Source organism: Anopheles gambiae, chromosome 3 (assembly GCF_943734735.2).
Source record: "Anopheles gambiae chromosome 3, idAnoGambNW_F1_1, whole genome shotgun sequence".
NCBI lineage: Eukaryota > Metazoa > Arthropoda > Insecta > Diptera > Culicidae > Anopheles > Anopheles gambiae.
Window position 1 is genome coordinate 24223347 of NC_064602.1, and position 24832 is coordinate 24248178.

At 44.9% G+C, this 24832-nt stretch overlaps 1 protein-coding gene across 5 annotated transcripts in view; it reads left to right on the forward strand.

Annotated features, from left to right (window-relative positions):
* The first annotated feature begins 12243 nt into the window (after positions 1 to 12243).
* Positions 12244 to 24832, forward strand: part of LOC1280000 (angiopoietin-related protein 3) — an 85375-nt gene continuing 72786 nt past the window's right edge. Inside the window, exons 1-2 of one of the 5 annotated variants that reach the window (XM_061657658.1) lie at positions 12244 to 12324; positions 17601 to 18129. In XM_061657658.1, the coding sequence (XP_061513642.1) occupies positions 17837 to 18129 (293 nt within the window). In that variant the 5' untranslated portion in view covers positions 12244 to 12324; positions 17601 to 17836. Of the gene's footprint in view, positions 12479 to 17517; positions 18130 to 24832 lie in introns of all 5 variants that reach the window. The other 4 variants (XM_319794.5, XM_061657656.1, XM_061657655.1 and 1 more) reach the window with 4 other exon arrangements.

The window sequence follows — 24832 nt, forward strand, 5'->3', positions numbered from 1 at the left end:
ATCGTTGGCGAATTGTTTTAACAGGTTACGACAGATTGAGCCCACGTTTTTGGAGGCACGGGGATGGAAATATTATTGTGTAACGATATTTTGATTTTAAATTGATTACAGGAAAGGATGATGTGAACAGTGAAATAGGGAAAAGCTATGCTTTCTTTGGAATTCATTTTTTATAACTTTTGTCATGAGGTAGCAGATTAAATTAAATCTGATTAAAAATCATATCAGATATCATATTATATCAGATTAAATTAAATCTGAATAAAAATCTGATTAAATTAAATTAAAATCATTTTTGTCATGAGGTAGCAGATTGTTACTCATTGCACAATTACAATTTGTCTCGCGTGTCATCAGTCAGGGATCTTGGTGTGATCCTTGATTCATCACTATCCTTTCGCGAGCATTACCACTCTATTATTAGCAAGGCCAATAAGATGTTAGGATTTGTAATCAGGCAAACTCTTGAGATAAAAGATCCAATATGTCCAATATCCTAGAGTCTAATTCAGTTCTTTTCTCCTCATACTGTCACGTGTGGACGGCTAGGATAGAAAGCATACAAAAAAGATACTCCAGAATAGCAATACACCGATTACAATGGGCTTCATCACAACATTTAGATTACCTGTCACGGTGCATGCTTCTTGGTCTACAAACCTTAGAACATAGACGTCGGGCATTGCAAGTTACTTTTGTCGCAAAGTTAATCAGTGAGGACATAGACTCTCCCTACCTGCTTGAAAAGCTGAATCTTTATCTCCTGAACGACCTTTCAGGATACGTAAGCTGTTAAGACCTACGTTCTCAAGATCTGCACATTCCTACAATGCGCCTATTAACCAAATGATACATAGCTTCAACAAATACCAAAGATTCTTCGACTTCAATATTAGTATAGCTCAGTTTAAAACCAATTGTCTCTCGTTTCCTTATTGATAGCGCTGTAGCTAAGTTTGTAGATGAATTAAGGATTTATTATTTAAGTACGTGTTCCAGCAAATCTATGCAAGATACTAAATGAGAAATAAATAAATAAATAAATAATTGTACCGATTTTATCACAATCAAAATTGTTTCAACTACCGTGTGAAACCTTATGTTCTTTTCTAGTCTCCAGTTGCTCATTAATTTGATTAATGCACAAATTTTGATGCATTTGTGATTTTTTATCAGACTTTACGCATAAATGGGATGGTGGTTTGCGTTGGGAAAAACGACCTACGAAGTCACAGACTATGTGAATCTATAAAGGCTTATTGGCCTATTCATGCTTAGTAGCTGGAAATTAGCGGGACGGAGCGGTCCCGTGGTACAGTCGTCAACTCGAACGACTTAATAACATGCCCGTCATGGGTTCAAGCCTAGAATGAACCATCCCCCCGTAGCAAGGATTGACTATCCGGCTGCGTGGTAATGAACTAAGTCTCAAAAGCCTGTATAGGCTGGGGCATGTCCGCGTAGGACGTTACGCTAAATAGAAGAAGCTGGAAATAGTAGCATTAGTAATCAATTTTTTTTTAAATAGGAATAAAACCATTTGTCCGGCCTATGCAGGAGCCTCCGTGTAAACTATAGGACCACTAGATCGCCTCCTAACATTTATCTCTTGTGACTTAATATCAATCGACAAAGTAAGCATTACTATTGTTTAAAATCATCGCAATCGCATTTTAATGCTGCTAATCAAAATCAGGTTTTAGTCGGGGAACAGATTAGTATCATCAACGGTTTTCCCCTCCCGCTGTAACACCAAGGTATTAGGTCTCTTCTGTGTTATTTACCTCAACCTTAGGCTCATCAAAAAACCATTCCACCTTCTTTGCTGCTAGCAACCGGATTTTTTCTACAGTTTTGCTAGAAATGTCAGGCGGAGCGGCTCGAAACCGAACCGATGGGACGTGTTGATTGTCACTGGATCGTTTGATCAATTTAGTTCTTGACAGGGCAGCCACACCAACCGACGCTCTTGTTTAATATTCAAATTTATGCTAAACGGAGCGAGATTTATCAAATTCTACCCTCCGTCGCTATTATTCTCGCTCACCAGATGTTCATTCTGGGCTAGCTTCAGCAAAAGCTTTATTTAGCTTAGCTTGGATTGTGTTTTCTTCATGGGCTTAAGAGAAGTTGATGTAGATTACTGAACTTGATGATAGATTAATGTTAAAGCGTGTTCCATGAAGATTCGTCGTATCGAGACATACCAATTTTTTTAGCACAAACACGTGATCTGCCCACTTATGCTCAATTGATCTGCAGTAAATAACACAAAACAAGATCACAGCAACGCTAAGCCTCATTACGTCACGTGGGAATACAAATAATCCAAGAAATGATGTGCTGCAGTCGGAAACGAAAGCAGACCACACAGTGCTTTGTTAATGTAAGTAGGACGATCATATCGTTCGGCAAAAGGAAAGGATAACATTACACACCGGTACCGTGTAATTATTATCGGCCGATCTTATCGATCAATGTGCGCGCTCGCGCACACACTCTGAAGCAATGATTCTGCTTTGTGGCTTGGCACTGTGCACAAAAAAATACCACCCGAAAAAGGTCAATGCAATACGCTGCCAATGCATGTGTGCGGTTTTGTTTGACTTTTTATTGAGTTCCCCCGCTTGTTGGCAGAGGTTATTGTTTTGTTGCGATTTTTTGTTGTGTGCGCAATTGCTTTTTCAAGTGAAAGTAATCGTACCTGCAAAAGGGGAAGGAAAATGTATGCAAACAGCAAACAAAAAGAATGCAAACCCATGTTGAACAAGCAAAAAGGGTTGAAAAATCTGCTCGGCTTAAAAGTGCAAGTGCACGGCGGTTTGAAAAAAAAAAGAACAGCAACAAGGCATACCTACCGACCAGCAAGTACAAGTACATCACATCCTGGGCGGTGGTTTTTGCGGTGTGGGCAGTGATGGGTGCGCGATTTGTACGCCTCGCCTTTGCCGATGGGTTGTTAAATGATTGTTCGGCAAAAGTTGGAATAGTCCGCTGCACCCTTTGCGCAACGGCTACCGCATGTGGTGGCGCTAATTATAGAGCATGAGAACGGATTCGATGCTCGGCAGGCGGTGCATGTGCGCAGCAGGAGAAGGAAGAAGAGGAGGAGGAAAAACCCCCCCTCAGCAAAACCAACTCGGATGTATGACGGTTCCTTTAGGGATGCGCCGGACGGCCGGCCAATTTGGTCGATCGAAAAACATCCTTCCTTTTTCCGGGCAGCAAACTTTCTTTATGCGTTCGCTTTTATGCGTCGAGCATAAACATACATAGGACAAGGCATCTTCCTCCTTTCTGTAAGCAATCAAAGCAATACGCGGCCGACGAACCGTTTTTAATGTACGTATACAGCCCTCCACAGAGGCAGTCCTTCGAAAAAATGGTCTGCACAACCAGCTGCCGGGGTTTCGGGAGGAAATCGTTTGCCTCGGCTGATTCGATTTTGTTCGAACATAATTATTGCGATTATTGCTTCGGCCTGCTATTCGGGTGGCAGTTTTCGGCGGGTGCTCCCTTGCAGCGGTGGCCATGCGTTTGATCAACGATGCATAAAAAAGGGAAGCGTCGTGCTCACCGTTGCGTCGTGTTAATGTTTATCATAACATGCATACATAACGCATGCCCCGAATCTCTTGTCGAAGGTACCTCAACCTGTTGTGAGCTTGAGGAAGCGAGCTTTGATTGGTGTGTGTGTGTGTGTGTTGATGCGATGCACGGGACACTCTGGTTGAAGAGGGGGCACTTTGGATTCGATAGTCAACGAACGCAATTTTAAAACGAACCCGACAAGTGATTATGCTTCATTTAACAGCTCGTTTTTGGGGGGTTTGCCGCCGACTGGAGCATGAGCGAGAGGTGGGCTTTTACCAACATAAAGGTATGCGGTAATAAGGATGTATAATCATTGTTTTTGAGTTAACTTACATCTTTCCGGTAGACATCCTACCTGTTTTTTTGTAAATAAGTTATATTGAATTTACGTTTATTATAATTCGTTAAATTGTGTCACTGAAAACAGTCTGCATAAAAAGACAACAATTATATTGCCTACCTTATTACAGGGGTTTTTTTTATATAATCTCATAAAGTTGGCATACTTTCTGGACGCTGTGTAACATAAAGTCATCCATTATTTGTGTCATAAAGTTTTTATTTTGACAGCTTATGACATAATGGCAAAAGTTGCCCATGAAGGTATGCTAAAAGTACCAAAAAGACCGCTTAAAACTTATGTAAAATTATCACAATTTACCAATCTGGCGCACCAAAAGTTTAGTTATGGTGCTCTAAGCTTGTCTAGAATAATGAAAATGAATAACGAAAGTTGCGGTCTTCACCATGTCATCATCAATTGCTTTCGAAATCTTATTTTATGATGCTTAAGTTGTTATCAATTTTGAGGTACAGTGCACAGAATTACTTAACATAATTCGATGTGCCGATTTTCCACCGCTTTGAGTGTATCGATCTTCAGACGTACTTTAAAAGTGTATGTAAATTCAAGAGTTTTTACAGCGGCTATTCACAAAACCCTTTTATATTCACTATCAACTTTGCTTGTTAGCATAATTTTCCCTGATTACATCAACAGATGTTTTCGGGTTAACTGTTTGAAGCTTACATTGGAGAGTGTTGTTTCCATAGCATGTGTTGCAAGCTTTAAAAGTAGTGATTTTTATAGAGACTTTGAGCCTTTTGGCCTTTAAAAGTAGTTATTTATGCATTTTAATAATGCATACTTTATGTGTGGCTTTTGAGTTGTGTAGGCTTAGTTTATAGCAATAATTTACAAATATGATAATAAATCATTCTATGCTGCTTAAGCTTGAAAATAGATTTGGGTGTTTTCAATGCGAATGTTTGCATATGATAAAATTAATTTACAGAAAATCTTTGTTTAATTGATTATCACAATTGATAGTTTTCAAATGATTGATTCAAAAGATAAGGATAAAAAACATACTTTTTAGACAAGCAACAGCGGAACATGAAACCCGTTTGAAGATTTATAATTGCCTGTTACAGTGAAATTTTGTTAAAAAAAACCTACCAATCTATCCTGAACAATACAATTAGGCTTTGCAATTTCGTATAAACATACGACTATTAATTACCATGAATTTAATAAATGGTTTTATAATTATCACCAACACCGGTGATCCGATGTCGTAATGAATTAATCAACCAAGTCACTAAGCTAAACATAACGGCATGACCCACCGGTAAGAAAGTGTAAAAATCTTTTGTCAGAACGTGCGTGTTAATTCATCATCCGTCCAGCACTTTCACTTTCGAGGAAAACGATCAACTCGACCGCGGTCGCTGATCGATCGTAATTTTGAAATAATTCCACCTTACTTTGTACTTTCATAGTCAGATCTTATCATCCGTTTTACGCGTTAAAGGTGTTGCACAAGCACCACTCGTGCAAAGATACTCGCCCACGCATACCGCGCTTCATCCTTGCTTACAAGCGTGCCAATCCATCGGTGGAAAATAAAAAACTTAAATCTAACTCACATTCATTACCCGCGGTGGAATGCATTCGAAGAGACGGGTGCGTGCTGCCAAGATCGTTTCCTTCGATTAGACGTTTCTTGTTACGATTGGCGATTTACGTGCCTGTGTACGCCACCTACGCCACCGAATCTTTCGCACACCGTTTTATTGCCGCCGTGATCCATCATTGCTTGACCAATTCGCGGCCAGCGCGTGCTAATGCCGCGTACGCATCGTCAGTTCGCTCTTGCGTGCTCTTTGCGCTCAAAACCATTTGACCAGCAACGTTTTGGTGGGTCGCAACTGCCCCTCCGCTGCAAGAGGGATGGAGAAAAAGAATGCATTGAATTGGCAAGTGAGTGGGAAACCTTTTTATGTGAAGCCGCACACCGTACTAAGTGTACTAGCGGGGGCCGCGCTAGTCAACGGTTTGTGTTTGGGGTGCGGTGAAAATTTTATTAATTAAAATTAGATAATCAACCACAGCCGGGCCCGTTGCCAATCAATTAACGATGGTTTTGTTTCAGTGCTGGGAGAGTTCGGTTGCGGTGCTGGCAAAGCAGCGGTCAGTGATGTATAAAATGATCGATCGCACAACACTTTGGTGTACTTTTACATCAAATACATTGTAGTGAAATGTTTTCCTGGATAGGAGACTTGGGTTGCAACTGAGGAGTAATGTGGTTTGGCGTATAGTTCCAAACATATGACAGGCCAGGATACAAGTGTCAATTTAAATTACTGACAAGAATTATGCATTGTATGTGCTAATGTAGTCGGAATTTATATTTACGAATTTGAGGACTAACTTTGAGTTAAAATTAAATAAATTCAAATGATTTCCTACTTTATTTCAAATCAGTTCCCTACCGTTTTGTGCAAAAAAGGTTCGTTGTCAGGTGTAAACTATACAGATAATAATGCGCTCCTCAGTCGGACGTGAAAACAGTGCAAAACTAGATCATAAACATGGTTTACCCCACAGCCTGCCGATCAGAGATTTCCAACCCTTTCTCTCGTTGCGCTGTATTTGGAGCGAGAACTTTCTCCTTCCGTGTAAGTGTCTAAGATTGTTTGCAACAGTCCCGTGCACCGGCCCGGCCCGTGCAGCAAGTAATTGAACGTCCCAATACGGTGAAAACAATACTGCCACAAACAGAGTAAATGGTAAGAGCACCGTCGCTAGTCGGGCGAAATTATTTTACGAATTTTCATTATTTTACTCGTCCGCTTCCCGCGCCCCAAATGGGTCACAGCGTGTGCGAGCGGGCCCGTTTCACTGGTTTATTCTTCTTCCTTGCCATCGCCGTCGTTGTGTGGCTTTAATTTGCTGCACAACTTTATTTGCTTTATTAAACCGTCCACATTTTTCGTTACCGCTTAATCGCACACACCCGGTGCGGCAACACATGACACGATGCTGCTGTTACTGCTGATGCTGCTGCCATCCGTTGCGCCGTGACGAGTTTCTCCGTCCGATATATGTATAGTATATATTTTTGCATCACACGAACGTTCGTCGCTTGTACTTTCGCGCAAGTCGTTTCGTATCTTTATGATGCGCTCTGAAACGGGATGTCATTGGTGCTGATTTTGACGTTTGCTTCACACCGACCATGATGGATGCTTGGGGGGGGCTTTTGCGGGAAGGCATATGAAACGGATGGAGGGCCTTTTTTGCTCCTCCCATCGTTGCCATTCGTTGTGCTTAACCATGATCAGCTGTGCCTCGTTATCGTTTGCTCGGGTTTTTGTTTGTTTGTTTTTTTTTGCGCAGACTATATACGGGATGTATTATATCATAGAAATTGTCTTTTTGTTTATCTTGATGAGAATTTATTAGCGTCGCTCATTAGAATTATGGCACTGCTTTATTAGCCCTACCGTTCCAGCCCACCAAGTGTCTTTAACACTCCAACACTGAATGAGCAGAAATGGTCTTTTTTGTGTTGATATGTTTGTGTTTAAAGATAGCACCTAAAGTATGGCAGTATGAGCTGTCATAAGGTTGGGCTTTTCCATTATTCCCTACAGCCCAGACACAGACGCGAGAAAGAGTGTCTGTGTCATTATTACATAAATATATAAAGAGAGAAAAATGGGATTGTTTGCACGTGACTGACTGGCTGATGACTAACTGGCGGAAACTGGCGGTTTTCTTTCCATTCGCAATCCGGCTGTTGTGTGCTGGCGGTTGTTTCGTTCCGTTTTAAGTCACCGATCTTTCGCTTTTCACCGTTTCGACGTCATCGCACGACCCCCATTCGTCATAAGGCGGTTATCATGGGAAGGTCGCTTTTCATTATGCTGGTGGTGCTGGTGGGCATTAGGCGGCCGGCTGCCGTCGCCTTGTGATGGATGAATTTTCCTTTCCCTATTCACACGGTTTGCGTGGCGCTGTGATTTATTCTTGATGGTGAATCTTCACCTTTACCGCTTGAATGATATGTTTGAGCGACAATGCTTCCGGCGTGTATGATGTTTGTGGGTCACGATTTTGAACGGGATGTTCTGAAAACAACAACACCACCACCAATCAGGTACCATAACCGTTTGTGGTATGTGTGTATGTTTGGGGCGAAAAAATAAGATGGTTGTGCAATTTCCGTGAGCAATTACGAGGAAAGGAAAAATTCGCCAGCGTGTGTAAAACGGAATTGCTGTGCGATTGTGTTTGTGCCGGACGAGGTTACGGGATTTCCTGACATCTCTGTTGCCGCCGCTCTGGAATGTCACGTAAAAACGTTGCAAAAAAAAATCAGCGTATTCGTCATCGCTTCCGCGTCGATCATGTCACGCGATCGGAGGGAAACGTAAGAAAGTGAACCAATTTAAAAAAAAAACTAAATTACAAATGAAAGAAATATTTCTTACAAAATCATGGTGTTTGAAGAGGTTGATTGAACATATTTTAAATACAAAAAATTAAAATAAATGAAATAACACACAACGAGCACATAAAACGTCGTCGTCGTCGCTGCATTGGGCTGAAAAACACTAACAAACGCTGCTCATGTGCAGGCTCGTAGTCCAGCCCTTATCTTAATGGGATCTATCTATCCGTTATTGTTACACACCGTTTCGCCTACAGCTGGATTCACTTTCACTGACCGCTGTCGCTTGCCGACCGTACGCATGTGGTGAACTGTTTATGACGGCTTTATGACCAACAGCTGGGCTTGCGTTGACGCCAGAACCTCGGCTTACGTCAGCAAACAGAAAATGGCTTTGTTTAGATCATAATTCGTATTTTCGTCGTAATCATGTTTTGCACCAAGAAGCTAAAAATGTAGTTGAATTAATTTAGGTAAATGCTGCTGACTTACGCATCGCAACAAAGCGTACCTCTGGTGTTAAAATTGATTACGCTACAAATGTATGAAAGCATGTACAATTATGAACATAAAGGTAGGGCATGCTGAGCATTTTAGTTTGACCATTCTGACCTACTGTTTGTACCGGAATCTCACTTGACGGAATCATTAATCAATCCTACGCCGATGGCGCTCGGATGCGTGGCGTTATCTCAATCTTATCTTGCACGCCATACTTTGCACTCTCAGCTCTTTCCCAACTCTTTCTCTTTCTCTCTCTCCTATGAGAGTGAAATTGATCTGCCCTTGTGTTGGACTGTACCGGTGTGTACATCCTGGTGGTCAGGGTGGTAAGCTGCATACACACTATATAGCGGGAAAAAACACTCTTACACACACACGTTCATACAGCCCCGGGTAGTCTTGCGGATCTTGAGTGGCGAAGAAAAGCGGCTCCAAAAAGCGGCCCCACACACGCACGCGAAATGAGAAAGGGGCAGATTCATACATAATCAATCATTCGCGCGAAAGTCGGCGTCTGGTGACACGCAGGCTGCCACACCGCGCCAAAAGGAAGAGGTAGACAGGGGGGAGGTGATGCCCGGGCGGGTGGTCTCTCCCAGATTCGAGACAAGGAGAGCAAAACAGCACGCTACCTTAAGGAAAGTATTTCAATAAATGGCAAATAAATGAAAGAGCGAAGAGGAAAAGTGCAGCCGCCAGGGCACACACACAGTAAACTTATAAAATACCTCCATTATCACACTCATTACTGATTTTTTTTTATGTTGGCTTATGCTGGAGGTTGTCCATACCGCCGACAATGGAAGGTAAACGTAGAACGTTGCGTTATGCAATACGGGAGTTTTGGGGTGTCCTTTCTACCTTCAGCAGGGCGTACATGGCCAACCTGTTGGTGCGGGATGATGGGTGGTTTTTTCGGTGAAATGTAAACAAAACCAGTTCCCTTTGCGTACAAAAACGGTGCAGCACGAAAACAAATCATTAGGTGGATGATATCATGGCGCCCGAGTAGCGAATTTCTTTCGGCCCGGCTCTTGATGTCATAAGGAGCATGAGGCGTCTCTAGTCGGTAAGCTGGCAGTACTTCGTTTCCCACAGATACTTAAAAATGTTGCTGGTAAGATTGTTGTATCTATACTTTATTAATAGAGTAATTGATAAGTAGGTGAAAATATTATTAAATATTATTAAAAATATTAATATAGTATTTAAAAATATGTCTTATGTACAACAAGATAAGATATGCAATTGATTTTACAACACAAGAGATTAGTTAGCAAGTTTGCAGATGTTAAAATCATGTACTGAAGTCTCACTTCATATTTATCATAGCAAAAGAAGATTTTTAAATACCTTTCCCTTGTGTTTACTAAAGCCCGGCATGTATGATTGACGTGAGAAAGGATTTGCAGCAAACAGAAACAACAATTAACATAATTTATTGATTTTTTCGTTTCAGCCTCGTAGTGCACTTTGGTAAAACCGTTGGACCCTTGGATCGTTTGTACAGCCTTACACGATCGGGCATACCGCACCGGGTGCATTTTCCTCCGACTTGCGCGTTCGTGCGTACGCAGGGGCGCAGGCTCCCGTCCCAGCTTGCGTGCGTGTGAAGAAAGTATGAAAAGCAGGTGAAGCGTTTTTGCACCTCTGCGAGCGCAACTCATCCCATCCCGCTGTCTGCGCTGTGGGGTTTGCGAACGAAATTTTCCAACACGGCGAGGAAACGGCCAGCTCGCAAAACGGAATGCTCCGCCGCCACACCGGAGAGCCAGCGTGATATTGGCTAAACGGGTTTCCACGCGGCGTCGACGCCGTGCTTGAGTGATGGAACGTTCGCAGGCAGCTTTTGGCTGGGCTGATAATTGGATGTCGTGTTTTTTAATCGGTAGATCAACCGCGACCACTGCAAATGAAGCAGTTTGCCCAACAGCGCTGGCAGTCGTAAGTGCCTCCACCACCGTTGGAGATGCGTATTGCACCCCCCTCCCTCCCCGGGGTGGGAGGAGGAAACGAACGGATGGCATTCGCGGCTGTGGACGCATGAAAAGTAGCTTAATGGTCATTAAGAAGATATTAAGGTAAAAGTGGCCGGCTTCGGTTTGGCGGCTGCTGGAGGATCAATCGAACGTGTTGTGAGGATGTATTACGTGTGTGTGTGTGTTTGTGTTTTTGGAAAGCCCATGGAAAGTCTAGTCTCAATCACACACACACAAACGCCCATGAAGACGATCGCATACCGATGCACTAAGAGTGGATCGGAAACAACATGCATCACACACTGCAAGCTGCATCGCTCGGAGATCCGCGAAAGCGCTTATAATTGCTACAACGTGTCTGTCTTCTTAGCGGCTGATATTCCTATCAAAGGCACGGGATTGAAGCTACCACCCTTCGCGTAGAGGACGCGAGAAGAAAAAAGAGTCATGAAATAATACGGCTAAGTGTTTTGGTTTACGATGGGGCTTTTCATCTTTGAAGGCTGGTGCGAAAATGATTGCCCAAGATATAACGGGGCGAACGTGCGAGCCGATATCTGCCATTTTCGTGCGAGGATTTAGCAAAGAGTACATTCCACCTGCAGAGTTGCAATCAATCAGTTTGCGTGCGTGTGAGTGTGTTGGTCAGGGCAATTGATTTTTAATTTTTACGACTTAACTGCTCACTCGATCGATGGTGATGGCGGTTAGTGGATGGAACTGATTTTCACACCTGGTGGGCTGTTATTTGCTATTGCAAACGGATAAACATTGTTCGCATTCAATAGATTTTTGAAATTAGAAAAACAAAATCAGTGTGTTTGCACTTTGAATTAATTTTCAAATAAGAATTTGTACTGTTTGAAACATTACTTTCATAAAATAATAAATGACTTCATAAAATATAAATAATTATCTGCGATAAATCAGTTAGCAATATAGACATTTCAATAAATTTTCCGATAAAACTTCTTTTGATTGTACACAACATTTCTTTTTAATTAAATCCATTAAAAATGCATGTCAACATAAAAGCTCTCGCGATGCACCCCGTGTAGTAGCACCATTTGACACAACGATGCACTACGCTCCGAGTTTACTGCTGTTTTCTCACTCAAAAGCTTTCGGACGGAGCTTTTCCTCTCACCGGGAGTGCACGCTGAGCCCCATGAGCGATCGAGACCCTGCGTGGATGCTGAGACGGCGAAGATCGTCAGCCGAGAGCGAGCGAAACCAAACGAAAGTGAGCGTGAGCAAACGCCACAGCAAAAGTGAGAGCGCGATCGAACGCGCGATCGTGTGAATGCTCTGGGGGGAGCGCACATAATTCGCACTGCAATCGTGAGCGCTCCCGCGGATGGCGTGGGGAGTGTGTGTGTGTGTACATGGTGGGAAACACAATCTCCACCAAGCAGCGAACGAATGGCCAGCAGCGGCCTGCTAGGCGCAGAAATTGCTGAACCACGGTCCGCATCGGTCGCACTGTTGTTCCCGTGGCCCCACGTGTGAGTGTGCTATAACGCGTTACTGGTGCGTCGTGTGTATTTTTGTCGCGTGCCGTACGATTCCGAACAGTCGAGCTCTCTCTCGCCCTGCCCTTTTTGGCTGGATGTTTGTAACGTGACAAAGCTGAAGTTATTGCGCGGTGATTTGAAGAAGGTAAATTTTTTGAGGAAAGCGTAAAAACACAACGCTGAATGTACGATCGAGAAGCCAACTGCCAGCGAGTGTGATTTTTGTGTGTGTGTGCGCGCGTTTTTTGGGCCTTCCAAAAGTATGATCCACCACGTATAGCTAAGATTTTGAGGAGAGTGATATACACGAATTGCTAAATTAGAGTGTTTGATCCGTCCACTGTGGTGTTCGTGCCAAAGGAGTACAATAGGGTTTTCCGAATATTTTACTTGCTGTGATAGTGAAGCTATTTAATACTGACCAAAAGTGTGCAAGTGACAGAAGTTCGTGTTCGAGTTGCAAAACAGTATCAGTAACACACCGACACGTGTGAATGCATGGATTAATCCCAAACGTGAACGACGTATAACTAAGTGCAATGCTGCAGCAAAACGAATTTAGCATAACTTCCGGAATAAAATTAGCTTTCCTAGTTCGTTAGCGAGCACACACACTACTCACCGAAGGATCGGCATGATCGGTAGTCAATTGAAAATGCTTATCAAACTCGATGGGCCGTATGCAATCCGTACCTTGTCGCAGCAGTTGGCGTTTGTCTTCGCTTTCCACCGTACCGCGCGCGAGATTCCGCACCGACAGCAGCGATTTCTTTACCGCGCTAGGGGAGCTAGGCTGGTGCCGAAGGTGATTTATCTTACCCTTGTTTACCACCCTCCCTCCCCCTATGCCGTCCACTGCCGTACGTTTGCTTTTCCCTGCAAGCTGTTTCGCAAGCCCCCGTGTGCGTGTGCTGTTCCCTACCGGCTTTGGGGACAGGATTTCCGATTATTTCAACCGAGCGGTGCCGGACAAACGGTGCCTTCTGTATTCCAAACGCAGCATTCATCTCCACCGGTGACACCAGCGTCTATGTGTGTGTGCGTGTGTGATAATGTTTGTGTGGCTCTTTTTTTGCCAACTTCCCGTTTTGATGCCGTCCCCACGGCGATGCCGGCGATCGATCGATCGATCGTCGATAATGATGATAATGTTTGGAGGTTTGTTTATTTTTCACTTCATCCTCCAGTCGGCAGTCGGAGATGAGAGATGCGACGTGTTGTTGTTGTTTTTCTTTCTTTCTTGGTTTTGCTCACCCGGCTTCTCCCCGCACGGAGTCTGCGCACCCGCGCTTGGTAGAGGGGGAGAAGTTGTCAACCCGATGTGCCCGTTGGCAGAGCATGTGCAAGGGAGCACCACTGGACTGGCAGGCAGGCAGGCAGAAATGGTTGTGGTGGCGGTACGAACGGGGCAGGGTCACCGGCCGTGCGTGATCGCCGTGGCAGACGACAAACGCAAAGGAAAATAGAAAGTGCTGCCCCGCCGCCGCCGCCGCCGGTAGTTTGCGTGGCGCTGGTCGTCGCTAGTTTTCTTTGCTGCGCTGGAACGACTTTGGAACAAAACCGACAACCCGGTGGCCCGGTGCGGTATAGGATGGGGGAGGGCAGTTATTATGACACGTTATTACGGGACTTCTGCGGGCTGCGAGTGTGGTGCTCCGTTTGTGTTTTGAACCACTTTTCGTTCCCAGGCTGGACATCAGTTGCTGGGAGTTGAGGGCCTGACGTGCCATTTGAACGGTACCAGCAGCACACGGCAGATTAGTGGCGCCTTGCCAGGCCAGCAGTTGGCAGTTTGGAGAGATCTCATTTCCGGAAGCAACTCCCACGCCTACCGTCCCCGGTAAGGTACTGGGTGGAGTGGATGACACTCGAGTGATGGGCCGCATTGTTTTCTGTACAGTTTTTGAGGAAGTGAGAGATACCTTCGGATATCTGTTTGTGAATGTTACAACACAAAAATTTTTTGAAAAAAGAGCATAAGATGTTCAGTGAAAGCCCTTACACACGTTCTAAGAATATGCCGCGTATAACACATCTGGATCTGGATGGTAAAAATTGTTGCTTCAATCTGAAACAGCAGGTCCCTCTCATCGGGTTAGTTTGATCTCAACTGCCATTTGAAGTCTTACTACGAGCCCTGTCTCACGTTCGCCGCGCTCGAAACCGAAACCGCGCCGCAGCGATTTATTGACGCACTGATATTTATGGTCAAAGCTGTCAATGTCACCGTCACCAGGCGGCTCTGTTGTGGCCAGCGTGCGTGTGTGTGAGCACACGAGTGTGATAGACGCACCAGCACTACCCAGCACCAGCAGTGGCGCACAGGGCACAAGCGAATACGGGGTGAGAATGTCACCGCAGCACGCGCAGTTGTTGTGTTACGTCGAGAGATTACGCGCAGCTACAGCCTCCCTGTAGCTCGGGAACCGGGCTGACATTTTTAAACTACGAGATGTAGCGAGATGAAGTGAAAAAAAAAACACAGTGCATCAAAACAACCCTGCAGCAAGGCCCAGCGACGTGGTGTCCCATTGCGTACGCGGCGTTTAGCGACAGACACGGGGCGCAGAGCAGAGCAGGTGTGTGTGTGTGCACGTTGGCACAAGATAAGATTTTGCACCAGTTTACGACACTGCCATTTGTGCGAAAGGTTGCTATTAACCTAAGGGACACCGCGTGAACGCGTTTGCTGCTCTCGTTTTGGCAGGACTACAACTTTTGGAAGACATACTCAGTTTGATTTTTAACTTCCTGAATGATAAAACACAATCTACAGCATTCTTAGTTTGGTTGTACATCGTAGAACGTGTTCAAGTGTTGTTTCTTTTTGTTTAAACGACAAACACTTTAACCGTTGATACTTGTGTATTGTTTCTTTTTGGTCGTATGCTAAATAGCTCCATCGCCATCCAGCAGCAGTTGACTCGTGTTGACGCCCGTTGCGACTGATTGGACACCTTTTTGGACCGCTGGCGGTCGTGCTGGCAAAGGGGTGGCTGGTTGATTTCGTACCTCAAGGGCAGTGAGTTAACGGAAGCGTTACGCCGTAAATCATACGCTCGCATATTGACAGTGACCTTTCAGGGCGTGCGCTCTTTTGTGCGAGATGAAGAAAGAAAACGGTATACACACATCGCACCGGGAAGGAAGGAAAGAGAGTTCGCGGCGAAGGGCCGGACAGAATCGGGCGATGCGAAGGGAAATGATAAAAAGTGCAGCATATCCAGAAGAGGAGGGGGGGGGGGGGGTAATGGAGGGAACAACTTTAAACAAGACGTTTAAGCATTCGCAGACGGTGGGACGTTTTTTTAAACGGTCGAATGGTTGTGAGGTTTTGTGAAGAATGGACATTTGGGTAACAGAGAGACAAAAAAAAATAAACGAATGAAATGAAAAGTTATGCACCGGGCGAAGAGTGTGTTGTTGATGAAGATATCGGGTTGTAATTTGTGCCAATTGCATGTCCGCTCGCAAACGAGACATTGCTTGAGGACACTACACTTTCGTTACTTGCTCGTGCATTGAAGTCTTTCGATATGTTCGACGTGTTCGAACCGAAACAAAGCGTTTTGAGTCGCATGCCGTTTTGTTTGTTAATTAAATAGCATCGAAAACATGACCGATATTATGAATCCATCCGATTTTACCGCCAGTACTGTTTACCGCTGCACCGGAAGAAATGCGTATCGTTAATGTTTGTTTCGCGCGAGTAAAATAGGAACTGCTACGACACCACAATCATCAACCCTCGTTCATCATCAACCTTCACATTGTATATATACCCATCGAACTGCATTTACATCACTAGCAACGAGAGAGAAAGAGAGAACAAATACAGTGTCTACCGTAGAAAATGAGCCCGTGTACTAGGTCGGCCCTAACTAAGGGCAAGGACGTTTAGCGTCCACGTTTCTTTCGGTGCAGAGTAGCAAGCAGTGCGTGGTAGTTTCGGCTGTGAAATCGTGGTGGATTTTATCTTCAGTTTAAGATGTGTTAATTACGTCGAAAGGTAATTTGAATATGGTTTAATTGTAAGCAAGTTTCATGTTCAGAAACATAAAAAAATATCTAAAAAACCTAGGCTCCATTTGCTATAAAGCTCGTCCACTATATTTTCGACATCAAACATACCAACATTCCTATGAACATGTTAATTGTAATCGAATTAGTGTGTACATTGCATTGCTCGCCCTAAACAATATGCTCACAAGTGTGTTTAAACATGAGCAATGCGCGCCAAAAGAACAACACCAAGCATTAGTTCAGGGCTGCAACCGTAAGTGAATGCAGCTAGTCGCATTCCTTGTACAGCGTATGCGTGTGTGTGTGAATGTAGCAGAGCAATAAATGTTTGCTCCAATTTCACCGCCACTGGCATGTAATGGGTTTCCCTTCGCAAAGGTAAGCGCACGACGATTTCACGGACATCTCTTTCCACTCCCTCTCCACGTCTGAGCGCTTCCACCGTGATTCGGATGATTGGTCCCGCCGAGAGCTAAATTGCTGCTCCTTTAGCGCAGAGACCCTGAAACTCTGGCGGGCTGAGCGTGCACGTGTTTGCAGTAGCTGTGGGTGCAAGTGAAAATAAAACACAACACAACACCGAAAGGGGATGCGCGCTGGGTGTCAATTTCGCACCGGTTTTTATTGGACTCTCGGTCCGATTGGCTCTCGGCCATCTCCAGATGGCATCGGATGGTCGATATTTACAAGCGGCCGTTAAGGATGGGTAGAAGAATTTTTACCACCCCCAAATTGCCATTAACCGGAGCGAGCACTCGGCTGGTGCACTCACCGGCTTACCCCGTCAAGGATCTACTGAGATTGGTCCGCCCTCTGAGAAGAAGAGGAGACAAAAGCGAAGAAAGAAAACAATAAAAACCACACCACGGTCGGAACAGTCTTATTTCACCGCTGTCCCAGCCCCACCAGGTGCAAAAAATGTAAGGTGAGAACACATTAATCGAATGTGTAACGGTAGCGGTTCTGTGTTTGCCACTAATGATGATGATTTACGCACATCCGGTGACATTGGGGAGGTGATGGATGAGCTGATGAGCCACACCCGAATAACGGTGCGCTAGTAATTAAGCTGTTTGCGCAGGCGAAGGCGGGGCCGAAATTGAAAAGTTTGCGACAAGGATACGACCATGGTTTTATTAATTGATTGATGCTCGGAATTAGCTTTCTTTTCATTAGCGAGTTTTCATCTGCATTTGCATTTCAATCAATAGTGAACCATTGCCTTTGCTCTTACTCGAATAAAGTTTACTTTAGTAGTGAAAATTTGTTAGCGAAAAGGTGAAGCCACGTGCTTACCCATTTAACGTGGTTGCTAGTGAACTAACGCCGGGCCCAATCGCGGTGCCGATCGGAGAGTGTTTGTGTACGGGGATCGTTACGCTGTCGTTGTGTCGGAGGAGCGTGAGAGCGTTCCGGGTGGCACTTCCGTTGCACCGCCGTTTCGCGCACCCATTCCCCTGAGAGACCGCCCACAGCCGAGATGGCCTTTCGGAGGGCCAGTTACTGCTGTCTGGCGCTGCTGCTGCTGCTATACTTAGCCGCCGCCCTAGCCGCTGGCACCAGCACCACCTCCACCACCACCGGAGGACCGCAGCCACAGGCGTCCCGTGGCCGTTCGAGCAACCCGTCGCCAAGGTTGCCCCGCACCAGCGCGAGCCAGCTCTCGGCCCAGAACAATACCACCGCGACGCGCGGCACAGCCTCGAGAAATCTGACCAACAGTGCCGCCACCAGCTCCCAGGCAGCCCAAAGCCGGGGTAACTACAGAACAAGGTAGGTGGAGGAAATGATGAACTTTTAGATTGTTTGTTTGCTTCGTTTGTTATTACCAGCAGAATAATGCGTATACAGGGTTTTTCAGGGGTTCTCATACTATTGGGATACTTTCATGATTCTTTCTTTCATCAAATGAACTTTTACTGACAGGAATTGGACTTTAAGGCACCCTTTTTGAGATAAATCTAACTGGAATTTCCAATGAGTTTTTTTTCCAAAAGGGTGCCATAGAGTCCAATACCCTTCACATAAAGTTCATTTCCGATAAGAAAGAGTCAAACAAGTATCCCACAGCTATGAGTACCCCTGAAAAAACCCTGTAAGACGAGAATTCGAGCCAACATTCGGCAGCTGCAAATGGTAAACTAATCTCAGTGTGACGAATGGTGATAATTTTTTTTGTTTTGCAATTTCCGCACTTTTTCTTAATTGAGCCTGGTAGCCAGCCAGGTTCTTGAATAACCTTCAAAGTTTAACATCACTTCTGGCACCTAAAAGGCCAATATTAATCAGCATTGTTTCGCTGGGAGATACGAAGAGCCGGACAAGTGTTTTGAGATAATAATGCCAATCATGGCGGTGAGTTTCGGTTGGCAAAAATGGTACGCTTGAGAAGAGATACGACAAAAAAAAACGAGACAAAAGGTAGAGCTAATGTTTCACAGCAATTTTTAACGATACTTCTTTATGGGATGGATGTAATGAAAAGCCATCAAAATGGTTGAATTATGCTGAATTGACGGTAGAACGTGCTTCCACATTAATTACAGCCGTTAATTACGTTTTAGAGCCAATATATTGACACATGACTTTAAGATAAGAAATAGAAGTTCTTGAGCATCCTGTGAGGATGAAACAGCAATTCAATTATCAGAAGTGTAGACACATTAGTCTTTATTTTTGTAATAACATTTTCATTTGTAACTACCTGAATATACACTTGGCACAGAGGAAACGACGAGCCACCGAACCTAACGAACCTACACAGGAATTCTTTGGATTCCTTGAGAGAAAATTAAACACACATTTTCAGGCTCAATGTTGCCAATCTTCACCTTCGTTGCGCATTGTCAGCAAGCGCGGCATGTGGAATGCAATTGTACACAGACTGTTACGCGCGCGGTGCAAATTATCTTTAATTACCCTTGACAAGTGGCCAGGTGCTAAATGCTGCGACCACCGAAAAAGGCACACAAAGCAGCCGGGAAGCTGGCACCCAAGTCGGCGATGGAATGCGCGTGCGCTCCTCTCGGTGACAGTGTGTTTTGTCGAGCGTCGTCAACACTTTGCTGCGATAGGTCAAAGTTAATCCTGCCGAGCGTCTGCATATCGGCGGCGACGAATCGATTCGCTGACCGAATGCCCAAGACCAGCTCTTTCCCGATAGATCACCGGCAAATTTCGTCGCTTTTGTCGTCGGTAGCTGACGGTCGTCGGCAGGCGCTTAACAGGTTTTCTGCCTTCTCGTTGAAGCCTGATGCTTTAATCGGTCAGCGCAGCAGGTTGCTGTGGCTTCTTCAGAGTTCAACTACCACCAATTGCCACCGAAGGAAAGGAGGCATGGAGGGAGGAAGAGAGTGACACACACACACACACGAAAAATTAATGAAGAGTAAGATACCGTCTAGCTATTCCGCGGAGCAATCGCAATGCGCCGAGCTTATTTCGCCATCACTCAAATTAATGACACTTACCTAAGTCCTTTGCGCAGTTCCCTGACTCGGGCAGAGGTGGTGGTGGGCAGGACGAAACAGGAAAGCGGCAAGCCATACGCACAAACACACACACACACACTTACACACACACCACATGCAAAAGACGGTGTGGTGTGCGTTTGTCTTTTTGGCAAATTAATTAATTGCAGAAAACGGCCGCTCGCCAACCGCAAAAATGGAGAGAAAAGATAAAAAAATAAAACACATTTACATACACAAGCACACACACAGCCGTGCATACAAAGTGTAGATGTGTGGCACGCATAGGGGTGTGTTTTTTTTTGGTTTTTTTTGCCCCTCTGGTTGCATGTAACGATGGAAAAGAAAAAGCCCGCATAGCTGATTTTGACCTCCGGCCGGGTGGCTGGCATGCGGCCCCAAAACAGGTTGCCGTGATTTAGGAGGCATTTAGGAATTGTTGCAAAGCAGAAATTTGGCAGTGACGTTTAGTTTTTTTTGTGTGTGAATGCGTGCGTGTGTGTCCATTCTGCAGTGTTTCGGGGGGGGGGCTAGCGAAATCCAATGACCTTTTGTCCGACCGACGCACAGATAGATACAGGAAAAACCAGAGGCCCGTCCAAACGCAAACCTGCAATAAGTGTCTTGCGCTTGACACTCGTTGAAGTCTTTTGTGGGGTTTTTTTTATTGCTACCGTTTTGCTCAACATTCTACGAACAATTGTGAGAAATATTGCAACCAGCCTTCAAAACAGAAGCTGTCGAAAATTTCAGAAACGTTTGGATTTCATCTGGGTTTTTCTAAATTTTCCTAAGTATAAATCTACATTAATTAAACCTAAAATCATTTTTTGTATTTTACTTTGAGTAGTTATCTATGTGTGTGTGTTTTCCTTTCCTACTACTGCCTTGCCCCGCCAGTCCTACTACCACCTGCACACTTTCAGATCGAATCGTGAAATCGAAATCAATCACGAGCGTGCGTAACCGGTGGTACACACATAAAGGCGGCACTTTCTTTCTGGACGCACTCTCCCGGGCTCACGATGCCACCGTGCACAGCGAATGGGTGGCGGGCAGGACCGCCACCAGCGAGCGCGCCAGTTAAAACAAACAACCCGGGCGGCTACCAAATGCAGGTTGTCTATCATGGAACGAGCTACGCGATCATGAAACGATAGGCGATAGCGATCAGCAAACCCGTTGACAATCTCCATCGATTTAACTCGCGTTTGTTGCTCCATCGGATCGTGCCGCGTATCGGACCGGGTGAGATAGCTCACGCGTGTGTGTGTGTGTGCACCTCATCTGATCGCCTTTGGAAGGGGGGTCAGTAGAGTCCAAGGGTCCAACAAGCGTGTTGCGTGGACGCACACACTTTTCTCCACAGCAGGCTGTGGCTTGACCTGCTGGCAAAACCTGACAACACACACACACACATGGACGCTCTATTTGGGCTTTTGGCAAAAACGTTAAATGCCTGTTGCTAAGACATGTTTCGCTGTCTTGGAATGGAGCTTTTCTACTTCCCAACTAATGTACATACGTCCAGTTGATTTGGAAAACTTTAACTTCCAAGTACTTATATGTACAGCAAAACGATCACAAGTGTTTAGACTCCCACACAACAAATTTATTTGTGCTGGATCATCATGATCATCATCATCAACATCACCTACCCCAGTATCAACAACTCCTTCGGTGGAGTTTTTTTTATGCCGCACCGCATAAACATTCACCAGCGAAAGAGCTACGATTGGTACGATTTGAAGAAGTCTGAAGTCAACAGCGAACGGCTTGGAGCATCTTGCCATCGCTTCTTATCGATGCTTCAGGAGTTGGAGTGGAATTTCGATGTAGGATATAGTGAAGCAACGAAACGCAAGACAAATTCGTGCCATAGGTTGAAGTTCGCGGGGCAGCCGATGAAAGAGTCGTTATGAAACCTTCTGATTATGCTTTATGCGTGTCTGTGTGGTCTTTAAACAAGTCCGCAGTGCTTCTAGCTTTTTTTTACAATTACTTTGAACAAGATAGTTTTGCAAAGCATGCAATCTTTCAATTTGTTTCACCTGTAAGCTCCGGTATAGCGCTAACAGAGTGCTCACGATGTACTGGCGTGCTTAATAAATCTCGCCGTCAAAACCTCGCGAGCAAAAGTCGGCAGTGGCAGAACGAGCACCACGAGCTCTCTGTGTCGAACCCTTTCAGCAGCCGGCTTTCATCCGGACGGATTCGATTGTATCAGAACGGGGCCCTCGACAGTGGCTGCGGGCGAAGGTTACCCTCCCCTCCCTGCCTTGTTCGTTGGGCGGAGAGGAGAACTAGGCGTCCTTGCCGGGACACACCGTCGCTGTCGCTGTACACACGGCGAGCATACACACACGCGTGAAATAATGAACGCCGTCGGCACCGCCTACTCCGGTGAACTGTTTCCAGGGCATGGGGAGTTTGCCGGCTTGTTCTTCCTTTCGTTTGGCGTTCCGTCGATCACCGGCCGGGGTCGAATCCACCACCGGAGCAGGATCGAACGTTTCTAGAACTTCCGAAAACATTCTCGTGCGCAGCGGTAATTATTTTACCACCGTGCTATGGAGGTCAGCGAGTTTCCACCCAAAAATCCAAACCAAAATGGAAAAGGAATCCGGTGCTACTTTCAGTTCTCCCGGCAAGAGCATCCAGGCATTAATCTTACCAGGAGTGGGCATGACTCTTAATCCTTTCGTAGCGCGTTTCCCGTGCACGATCGGATGTACTCAAGGATACAGAGCTGGGCCTAGAGATTGTGCTTGCTAGCTGTCGTAGCTCCCTTTCACTTGGCACAGTATGCCGTAGTGTTTCCCATTTCTTTCATTATCTTCCATTATTTCATGCTCTGTTGCTGAAGAAACATCATTACTATCTGTTTGCTGATATAACAATGCTTCGTTGAAGAAAATATGCTCTTATCTTGCCACTCCCCTAGCCTTGACCTATCAAACAGAGCGGGGTTACTACCTGCGTGTTCCTACAATCTAGATCATCAACACCCAGAGCAGCTTGTTTGTTTTAACGCTATATTGATGGGTCGACGGATCAATCGGAAATCACGCTGTGCTCGCTTGCTTGCTAGCGTTCCAGCATTGGGTGGAATGTAAATGAGCCACGCTCTCACACACCATTCGGATGATGCTCACAGAATGAGGACGACGCTGATCGTAAAAAGTGTCCCCCACCGAGCATACAAAAGAACGTGTCAGGAAAAGAAACGAAATCCAGATCAGACAATAAGTTAAAGCTTCTAATTGCGGCGACCCACCACGCACGCTGCCAATTCGCTGAGCAGCTGCGTCATACTTAATGCCCAAATAAAATAAAGTCATTTGAGCACGAGGAACGAGTTTGATTCGATGCTAAAGCTTTTTTCCACTTTATTCTATACCTTTTGTTACCTTTTTCCATCCTACCAGTGGGATAGTTTGCTGTTACGGATCGGAATTCCATTGCAAATTTTCCAATCCAAACCAATCGTAAGATGGCATGGGACTGCCCCGCAAAAACCATGCTAGCCACCAACAGACCTTTGAACAGAGACCGTGAAGTTATTATGGCCAAATTTGTAAACTTCGCTCGTAGGAGGCCGTTTGAACTTTTGCAGCCGAGTGTGCGGCTGTTAAAATCAATTTTACAAACGCCACCGCAGATTTTCGGGTTTTTGGCAGCAGATTGGCAGAAGATTTACGGTTTCAGTAACGGGGGTGCTGAGTCATGCGATATTCCAAGCACACCGTGAACCGTGAGAGCTTAAAAAATAGGGGATATTTCACTACAAGAAAGCATACATACAAAGCAGGCTTTTTATCATTCAACTGTTTTTATATTTAAAAACTTTTGATAATGAAAACTTTAGAAGAGAAGGAAGCAAACAGTGAGATTTGCTTAAAATTTCTAGATAGTTCAAATTCATGTATTCTTTCTGATATTTGTAAACACATGCACAGTTACACCTTGCGTAGGAAAGCTGAGATAGTGACGAGCCTCACACCACAACATGGATGAAACCATACACAGTTGGATCATTCAGTGGCGTGCGTGATTTTTTTTCTTTTTGGCCGATCGAACCGCGGCGGCCGGTTTTTTCACCTTTTTTTGCATTTCAAAATGTTAATCTAATACAGCTGACGATGAGCGAACGTGTTGCGTGCCTCGCGTGGTGGCATTGCCAGCCAGTGGTGGTGTGGCATGGTGGGAGTGGTGGTGCGGTGGGTTGGAAAACAAACCATGAACTTTGCGTACGATCGCACCGTGGTAGTGTGGTCAACGACCATCCATATACGAATATGTTTGATTTACTTCGACGGCGGCTTTTGGGCAAGAAAAGAGAAGAGAGCCTGCTTGAGCATGTGCGCATGTGTTTGTTTAAAATTTGGGCAGCATAGTAAAACCGGGCATTCGAGCAGAAAAATCGAGCACATCGGTATTGGTGATCGGTGATCTACTGAGGCTGGTTTTAAAGCTATGCTGCCTGCAAGGATTGCTGTCACAGGTGTTTTCTGCAATGCTGAAACGCGATATCGCGAAATGATAATGGATTCCAATTTCGCCAGCGCTTGGGTGATAACAAATCTTATTGTTTCGTAAATTATGAACAACCTTCCGATTTTTGACTTATATTTTTTTCATTACTCGATATCGCTCGATTTCTTACCTGTTGTACGTAAGATAGAAAGCTGTATACAGTTTAGTAGCATTTCATTGCTTCATACCAAATTTGGGTGCCTCTTTTCTCTACATGCATCTACGTTTCATCAACCCAAAATAATCAAAAAATTATTAGCTGTGATGGAATGAACACATACCAGTTGCGCTAACAAATGCCTGCCAAAGCAAAGGTATGTTTGCTATAAGCAACACTGTAGAATTGCAGTGCCAAAACAGAAAACGTCTGATAGAAATGAAGGGTTTGCCAAAGTTCAACGTAATCGATTCGATACGGGATGCACCGCGTAGTTTGATGCAACACAATCAATTGCTTGCCATTTGTAGGG